Source organism: Garra rufa, chromosome 10, assembly GCF_049309525.1.
Source record: "Garra rufa chromosome 10, GarRuf1.0, whole genome shotgun sequence".
Taxonomy (NCBI): Eukaryota; Metazoa; Chordata; class Actinopteri; order Cypriniformes; family Cyprinidae; genus Garra; species Garra rufa.
Genome location: NC_133370.1, coordinates 13,210,994 through 13,220,594, shown reverse-complemented (window position 1 = coordinate 13,220,594; position 9,601 = coordinate 13,210,994). Strand labels below are relative to the sequence as shown.

General features: G+C 36.3%; 1 protein-coding gene and 1 pseudogene across 1 annotated transcript; both read left to right on the top strand.

The window, feature by feature from the left end:
- Positions 1 to 894: 894 nt before the first annotated feature.
- LOC141344470 (E3 ubiquitin/ISG15 ligase TRIM25-like) lies at positions 895 to 9,346 on the top strand. Its single transcript, XM_073849363.1, has 12 exons — positions 895 to 1,529; positions 1,721 to 1,816; positions 1,962 to 2,195; positions 2,318 to 2,477; positions 2,635 to 2,694; positions 3,845 to 4,396; positions 6,179 to 6,204; positions 6,402 to 6,497; positions 6,701 to 6,934; positions 7,054 to 7,213; positions 7,365 to 7,421; positions 7,874 to 9,346. Exons 1-12 carry the CDS (start codon positions 939 to 941, stop codon positions 8,416 to 8,418), a joined length of 2,811 nt encoding a protein of 936 aa, XP_073705464.1. The 5' UTR covers positions 895 to 938; the 3' UTR covers positions 8,419 to 9,346.
- On the top strand, positions 5,339 to 5,877 carry LOC141343715 (E3 ubiquitin/ISG15 ligase TRIM25-like; annotated as a pseudogene).
- Positions 9,347 to 9,601: the final 255 nt, after the last annotated feature.

The following is a 9,601-nucleotide window of genomic DNA, read 5'->3' as shown; positions in this document are numbered from 1 at the left end:
ATTCTTATGTTTACTTCAAATATTATCAATATAGCATTAACTGATTTATTCACTGATTTTATTAATCACTTGCAATGGATGCTTATTATTTGTTATGTATGAAAGTGTCTTTTAAATGGAAATAAATGCATTTAAATGAACTGTGATAAATAACATTACACCCATTTGTGGCTGTCATAATCTTATTCGTTTGGTTTTAGCAATTTCCGGAAATCCCTTACATAAACAACTGACCTCTGATTATCATTATTAAAACAGAAGGAGTGCACATCATTTTTACTCAATGGAATTACAATTTAAAGATGATTTGTAACATTATTTTATGAAGTGAGAATGAGGATCTGTAAGGACAATCTTATTCTGTAAGCACTGGCCTACATCATACAAACCCTAAGCACTACAGAACCTTAAACACTCAACAACTTATTTGTATATCTATGTCAAACTGAGAGAAAATGAACACAAAGAACACTGAGCAACAGCTTTCTTGTAGCTGTAACAGCAGAGATGGCGCTATCAACACAAAGGCCCTGGGTTTGATTCGCAGGGAGTGAATGAACAGATATAATGTATGCATGAATGCAGTGCAAATCGGTTTTTGCTAAAGTGTATGCCAAATGCATAAACATAAATGTAACTCACACTTAACTTAGAAGGCTTCAGATATTTAATAATCCTGACGGAAAAGAAGAGGATGATCGTTACAATCAGCATAAACAACATTTTTATTTTAATACATATAAAATTACCGTATATCAATGTATCACTAACTGTTTATAGTGAGTTTCGTGTAAGACTGCCATCTAGTGGTCGTGTTCATTCTATGGCTCATTTGCACTTGCTTCAGAATCAGGAAGTGTTTCAGTTCAGAGAAATCGAAACTAAACTGCTGTCGAACTGTTGTGAATGTCTCTAGACCTGTGAGTGCGTTCAGTAAAATGGCAGAATCCAGTGTTTCTTTGGCTCAGGATCAGTTCAGCTGTTCAATCTGTCTGGATCTACTGAAGGATCCAGTGGCCATTCCCTGTGGACACAGTTACTGTATGAGCTGTATTACAGGATGCTGGGATCAGGAAGATCAGAAGGGAGTCTACAGCTGCCCTCAGTGCAGACAGACCTTCACTCCAAGACCGGTTTTAGGTAAAAACACCATGCTGGCTGAAGTGGTGGAGAAACTCAAGAAGACAAAACTACAAGCTGCTCGTCCTGATCAGTGTTACTCTGGATCTGGAGATGTGGAGTGTGACGTCTGTACTGGGAGAAAATATAAAGCTGTCAAGTCCTGTCTGACGTGTCTGAACTCATATTGTCAAAATCATTTTGAACGTCATGAGGAATTTCACCCAGGAAAGCGACATAAAATGATACATGCCACTAGAAGACTTCAGGAGGTCATCTGCCCTCTACATGACAAACTGCTGGAGATTTTCTGTCGCACTGATCGACAGTGTATATGTTACCTGTGCATGTTGGATGAACACAAAAACCACGACACTGTATCCGCTGCAGCAGAGAGGACTGAGATACAGGTATGACCTGAGAAGTTCGACTGCATAATAAATGTATTTTCATAATTGAATAACAGCATAAAAAAACATTTTAAAACAAAAACAATAAGGGTCAAATAATATAATTTTTCCACATATTTTTGAAGCTGTTGCTTGTAATTCTCTCAAACAGAGACATGTAACGAGTTGTATATTGATTGTGTACTCTACAGAAACAGTTGGAGGAAACCCAAGGAAAAACCTTGAAGAGAATCCTGGAGAGAAAGAAGGATCTTGAGGAGCTGAGAGAGGCTGTAGAGTCTCACAAGGTGAGTTTTGAGCAGAAGATCAACTGGCTGCTGAAGAGCTGGTTAAAAGCTATTTGAGTCCCACTGAAGCCCGCTGTGTGAGGGAGCAGTAAGAGCTGAGTGAATGAACTGATTCTAATGCTTCTCTCTCTGTGTGTCCTAACAGCGCTCTGCACAGACAGCAGTGGAGGACAGTGAGAGGATCTTTACTGAGCTGATCTCCTCTATTGAGAGAAGTCGCTCTGAGGTGATACAGCTGATCAGAGATCAGGAAAAGGCTGCAGTGAGTCAAGCTGAAGAACAACTGAAGCAACTGGAACAGGAGGTTGAAGATCTGAAGAGGAGAGACACTGAGCTGGAGCAGCTTTCACACACAGATGATCACATCCATTTCCTCCAGGTAACAGAGATCTGACAAACAGGACAGTGGTCTTGAGAAGTTTGTTGTACAGATTTTGTGTTTCTATCAAACATTTCTTTGTTCTTAGCTAGTGTTTCTCTTGTGTCTTTGTGTCTGTGTAGAGTTTCCAGTCTCTCTCTGTTCGTCCTGGATCTACAGATGTACCCAAAACCACTTTCATTTCTCGTTTCTCTTTTGATAATGTTGGTAAATCCGTGTCTCAAATGAGAGAAAAACTAGTGCATTTCAGCAGAGAGGAGATAGAAAAGATATCTGGTAGAGGTAAGCTTAAAATTTCCTGACGTTTCATATGATGTCATGTAGAAAAATAGAAAATGGGTTTTAAAATAAATGTTTTAGATCAAATTTCAATTTAATTTCTAATCATTTAATATTATGTTACAATATTGACAATGAAAATATTTGTTGCTTTACATAGTAAAAGGCATTAAGATCATCACCTCTGATGAACCCAAGACCCATGAGGACTTCCTCCAGTGTAAGTCTCTATAATATACATGTACATAAAGAAAGAGACAGACTTCAGTTCTTATTACATGTCATCAGTCAGACTGAATTGTCCTGAACTCCACACAACACTCTTGATTTACATTTTCATTACATTTTTGTAATTTAGCAGATACTTTTATCTAAAGCAACGTTTAAGTGAGGACAATAGAAGCAATCAAAATCAACAAAGGAGCAATAGTATAAGTGTTAAGTCCCAGTAGATAGCAATTAGATATAATAGAAAAAACAGGGCTAGTGTTAAAATGTTTTTTTTAAATAAATACAAAGAAAAGTGGAGAAAATAGAAAAAGTGTAAAGAACGGTAATGTAACAGGGTCATTTTTTAATAATAAATGAAAAGAAAACAAGTAGATAGAATAGAAAAAGAATAGAGAGTGCTAGTGTGAGAGGGTCAAATGAAGATGGAAGAGATGTGTTTTTAGCCATTTCTTGAAGATGGCTAAGGACTCAGTTGCTCGGATTGAATTGGGTAGGTAATTCCACCAGGAGGAAACAATTAAGATATAAGTCAGTGAAAGTGATTTTGTGCCTCTTTGGGATGCCACTGCAATGCACCATTCACTTGCAGAACACAAGCTTCTGGAGGGCACTTAAGTCTTAAGTAGTGAATTTCGGTAAAGGGGTGCAGAGCCAGTGGTTGTTTGGTAGGCAAATGTCAATGTCTTGATTTGCATGAGACACATTTATACTGTTCATATTTAAAGATTCAACACTAAACAATACCTGTTAATTAAGTACCACAAATTACTGTAGTTAATATTAACCAATAAAATATTCATAAATTAATATATTAAGTATTTTAACTCAACTGTGTATGATCAAGTTGCTATATCTCTAAACATTTAAATAGGACTAAAAAATAAATAGTAAATGTGAATTAGCTTTTAAAATATTCATATTCACCAAACTATAATTTGTACTGGTCAATTCCAAACACACACAGACAAGTTATGATGGTCATAAAAGCGAGGCAGATGTTGTTGTTTTTTTCGTAAAGTATCTAACATCACTGGTACTTTCCATACATAAGCAAAAATCTCAGTATAATACATTTTGTTGTGTTTTGATGATTGAAAGTCATTTATTTCTTGATGCAGATTGTGTTTTATCTTCATCAGATTCCCGTCAGCTCACTTTGGATCCGAATACAATGAATAAAAACCTGGTACTGTCTAAAAAGAACAGAGTGATTGAATACACTGATTATAAACAGCCGTATCCTGATCATCCAGACAGATTTGACTTTTGGTCACAGGTGTTGTGTAGAGAGAGTGTGTGTGGACGCTGTTACTGGGAGGTTAAGTGGAGTGGTGAGGTGAGTATATCAGTGTCATATAAGAGCATCAGCAGGAAGGGACAGGGAAATGAGTGTAGATTTGGTTGTAATGATCAGTCCTGGAGTTTGTACTGCTCTGACTCCAGCTGCTCATTCTGGCATAATAACAAACAGGCTAAACTCCCTAGAGTCTCCAGGTCCTCTAGAATAGGAGTGTATGTGGATCACAGTGCAGGAACTCTGTCCTTCTACAGCGTCTCTGACACAATGACCCTCATTCACAGAGTCCACACCACATTCACTCAGCCTCTCTATGCTGGGTTTAGGACTTGTTTATATTATGATGATTTTGAAATACATAGTTGTTGTTCAACAATGACACTATGTGACCTAAAAATATAGATTTTCTATATTCTATAGAAATTCTACAAATATTGTGAGCGATATATTCAAGGTAAAATTGTCATGTTTTGGATTTTGCCTCTTATTCTGGTGTTTACTTTAGCAACACAATTGTAGTCATTAGCCTTCCCTGGCTTTATTAACAAGTTAGCAATGATGTGTATTATTTGATATGCCTGACATTGTTTATAAATAGAAATCCATTGCATTTTCTTCACCTTACAAAGATAAAATACTGAATGGGATTTTTGTCATTATTTAGTGCTGACAGCTCTGTATCTTTAAATAGTGTTTCTTAATGCAATTCTAGTAGATCACATTCAGTGAACCACTAAATAAATTCATGTAATAAACTAACTTGTGTTATACTTATTCACTCTAGTGTGTTAAGTGATGGAATCGACACCACATTCACTCAATGGAAATAAAACCTAAATAGAAGATGAATTGTAACATTCTCATCATGAGAGGATGAGGATCAGTCTTATTCTGCAAACGCTTTATAAAACAGCAGTCATTTCAGATTATTGATTGAATGTTCAGTCTGTTATTCTAATAGCTGTCAACAAACAAATACAAGGAAAACAGAAAATAACCAAATGGTAAACAAATAACCACCTGTCCAGTTTTGACTTGTTTAAAACTGCCAGCACGGCGATAAAATTATTGAAATTCTGCCCTTCACCATAAAAACCCTGAAAGGCTTCAGATATTTAATAATCCTGTGGGAAAAGAAGAGGGTGAGCGTGACATCAACATAAACAACATATATTTATTTTAACATAGTATTAAATTAAATCAATGTATACTGTTGTAGTGAGTTTCTGTTTAAGACTGCCATCTACTGGTCGTGTTCATTATACGACGGGCACATTTGAACGCGTTTAATAACCAGGAAATGTTTCGATTCAGAGAAATCGAAACTAAACTGCTGTCGAACGGTTGTGAATGTCTGTCTACCTGTGAGTGTGTTCAGTAAAATGGCAGAATCCAGTGTTTCTTTGGCTCAGGATCAGTTCAGCTGTTCAATCTGTCTGGATCTACTGAAGGATCCAGTGGCCATTCCCTGTGGACACAGTTACTGTATGAGCTGTATTACAGGCTGCTGGGATCAGGATGATCAGAAGGGAGTCTACAGCTGCCCTCAGTGCAGACAGACCTTCACTCCAAGACCGGTTTTAGGTAAAAACACCATGCTGGCTGAAGTGGTGGAGAAACTCAAGAAGACAAAACTACAAGCTGCTCGCCCTGCTCAATGTTTCGATAAACCTGGAGATGTGGAGTGTGACGTCTGTACTGGGGACAAAAACAAAGCCATCAAGTCCTGTCTGGTGTGCCTGAACTCTTACTGTCAAAATCATCTTGAACAACATGAAAGTTTTTTCAAAAGTAAAAAAACACAAATTAATGGACGCCACTGGACGACTGCAGGAGATGATTTGCCCTCAACATGAGAAAATGCTGGAGATTTTCTGTCGCACTGATGAGCAGTGTATATGTTATCTGTGTATGTTGGATGAACACAAAAACCATGACACTGTATCAGCTGCTACGGTGCCCGCCAGGGGACACCTTCGGTTCACTTATGTTTGTCGTGGCCACGAGATATTAATTCGTGGGAACGTGATATTATGTCGTGGCCACGAGATATTAATTCGTGGGAACGTCATATTATGTCGTGGCCACGACATAATATTACGTTCCCACGAATTAATATCTCGTGGCCACGACAAACATAAGTGAACCGAAGGTGTCCCCTGGCGGGCACCGTAAGCTGCAGCAGAGAGGACTGAAAAACAGGTATGATCTCAGCAGTTGCGTGGCATAATAAAAATGTTTAATCCTATACCATCTACATAATTATAGAAAGATAATAAAAAAAAAAAAGAAAAAGAAAAGTTACATACTGGGATCTCACAATGATCTATTTTTTTCCTTGATGCAATGTATAATACAGTATTATTTATCAGATTCATGACTATTTGTTATTACTACAGAAACAATTGGGCGAGATGCAAAGACAATTCCAGCAGAAAAAAAAGGAGAGAGAGAAGGAGCTTGAGGAGCTGAGAGAGGCTGTAGAGTCTCACAAGGTGAGTTTTGACCAGAAGAAAAACTGGCTGCTGAAGAGCTGAAGAGTTTCAGACTCAGGATTCTCCTCCAGTCAGTCAGTGAGGAGCCAGTGCTGGAGCTCTTTCAGTCCCACTGAAGCCCACTGTGGGGAACAGGCTGTGTGAGGTATAAAGAGCTGAGTGAATGGACTGATTCTAATGCTTCTCTCTGTGTGTCCTAACAGCGCTCTGCACAGGCAGCAGTGAAGGACAGTGAGAGGATCTTTACTGAGCTGATCCGCTCCATTGAGAGAAGCCGCTCTGAGGTGACACAGCTGATCAGAGATCAGGAAAAGGCTGCAGTGAGTCAAGCTGAAGAACGACTGAAGCAACTGGAGCAGGAGATTGAAGATCTGAAGAGGAGAGACGCTGAGCTGGAGCAACTTTCATACACAGATGATCACATCCATTTTCTCCAGGTAACAGAGATCTGACAAACAACCAGTGATCTTTAGGAAGGAAAGAGCTTGTTGTACAGAGATTGTGTTTCTATCAAATGTTTCTGTGTCTTTAGCTGGTGTTTCTTTTGTATCTGTAGAGTTTCCAGTCTCTCTCTGTTCCTTCTGGATCTATAGACACACCCACAATCTTTGTCAGTTCTCGTCTCTATTTTGATGATGTTGGTAAATCTTTGTCTCAAATGAGAGAAAAACTAGAGCATTTCTGCAGAGAAGAGATAGAAGTGACATCTTGTAGAGGTAAGCTTTAAATTTGCTGACATGTATCATACAACAATGTCATGGTGAAAGAAAAGAAACGGATATTAAAATGAATGTTTTAGTTATAATTTAAATTCACAATTATTTTACTTTACTATGTTTACATTAAAACTTGTGTTGGTTTACACAGTAAAAAACAATAAGATCATCACCTCTGAACCTGAGACCCGTGAAGACTTCCTGCACTGTAAGTCTCTATAATCATACATGTAAAGGGACTTTAGTTCTTATTACATTTCATCAATTAGATTGGACTGTGCCGAACTCCATTCAGTAACACATTTAGCCTGTATATATTTAAATGATCACCACTAATATACAACATCTGTTAATTAAATATGATTGACTAAATCAAATCAGGAATAATCACTTACTGGGTTAGTTTAAATTCCTGATCTGGTCACTTCTGTCAATCACTTACTGCTGCTGGGTCCTGTTTTTTGCAGAGACATTTTACTGTAGATAAAATTAAACAAAAAATATTCAGAACTGAGTCTAAAATCGAGCTGCTAAGAGTACTAAAATAGATAGAAAATGTGAATTGCCTTATTAATTAGTTATAGAAGTTAACAAATTGTGTTGTGTTTTGATGATTGACAGTCACTTGTTGATAGACATATTATGTTTTATACTCATCAGATTCCCGTCGGCTCACTTTGGATCCAGATACAGTGAATAAAAAACTGATACTTTCTGAAGAAAACAGAGTGGTTGAATACAGTCTTGAAGAACAGCCGTATCCTGATCATCCAGACAGATTTGACTATTGGTCACAGGTGTTGTGTAGAGAGAGTGTGTGTGGACGCTGTTACTGGGAGGTTGAGTGGAGTACAGGGGTGTGTATATCATTGTCATATAAGAGCATCAGCAGGAAGGGACGGGGAAAGGAGTGTAGATTTGGATGCAATGATCAGTCCTGGTGTTTGTACTGCTCTGACTCTTGTTGCTCATTCTGGCATAATAACAAACAAACTAAACTCCCTGTAGTCTCCAGCTCCTCTAGAATAGGAGTGTATGTGGATCACAGTGCAGGAACTCTGTCCTTCTACAGCGTCTCTGACACAATGACCCTCATTCACAGAGTCCACACCACATTCACTCAGCCTCTCGATCCTGGGGTGTGTCTTAATGCATATTATAGAAGAAATGAACTATCTTGTTCAAAAGTGACATTCTGTAATTAACAATATAGTACAGAGATTTTTGATCATTATTTAGCGCTGACAGTGCTGTAACATAAGAGTGTATGTAAATGCAGTTTTAGCTGGTCACATTTAGTACACTACTAAAAAATAAAAAAAAACATGTAGGTTTTTTTAAAATTATGATTTTATTTAAAATGCATGTTATTTTTTTAACTCTTTATTTATTTATTTTTTTTATTAAACAATATTAGTTTATTGTACACTACCAATCACAAGTTTTTGAACAGTAAGATTTGAATGTTTTTCAAAAGAAGTCTCTTATGCTCTTAAGTCTACATTTATTTGATTCAAAGTAGAGCAAAACAACTCTTTTCTATTTGAATACATTTTAAAATGCAATTTATTCCTGTGATTAATATATATTTAGTATAAAATTTATACTGACTTTAAGCTTGTAAATGGTATAGTGTATTATGTTACAATTATTATTTTTTTTTTTTTCAGATAAATATTGATCTTTGGATCTTTCTATTTATCAAAGAATCCTGAAAAAAATACTCAACTGTTTTAAATATTATTAATAATAATATGTTTCTTAAACAGCAAATCAGCATATTAAAATGATTTCTAAAGGTTCATGTGACACTGACGACTGGAGTTATGGTGCAGAAAATTTAGCTTTGATCACAGGAGTATTTGTTAAAATAATTTCAAATAGAACACAGTTATTTTAAATAGTAAAAATATTGAAACATTTTACAGTTGTCACTGTACTTTGGATCAAATAAATACAGGCTCAGTGAGCAGAAAAGACTTCTTAAAAAAAAAACATTAAAAATCGTACTGTTCAAAAAATGTTTGACTGGTAGTGTAGATGTGAGGTTTATGTAATTGATTACATTTTACGTTCAAAATGAGTAATATTCTTTACTATTCTCCTGTATGTTTATTCTGTCAATAATGTAAAAGTTCAATAAACAGGAAAAATGCTCAATCTGAAATGCTGTTCTCATGTAAAATGTATTGCAAAATGTATTTTTATAGTTGATCAATTAAAATATGAACAAAACAACCATTTTCTACTTAAACATGTTACCTTTTCCATTTCTATTTCATATTAGGGTTTTTTAATAGACTGTATTTTTAATTATTATTTATTTATAGTTTTAGTATTTTCCACAACTATGTACTATTGGGGCATATTTTCAGTGTGTACACTGCA

Coding starts and splice junctions, on each gene's coding strand:
- LOC141344470 (XM_073849363.1), top strand. CDS start 939: ATGGCAGAATCCAGTGTTTCTTTGGCTCAGGATCAGTTCAGCTGTTCA. Junction 2,695..3,844: donor CCATGAGGACTTCCTCCAGT/GTAAGTCTCTAT, acceptor TATCTTCATCAG/ATTCCCGTCAGCTCACTTTG. Junction 7,422..7,873: donor CCGTGAAGACTTCCTGCACT/GTAAGTCTCTAT, acceptor TATACTCATCAG/ATTCCCGTCGGCTCACTTTG.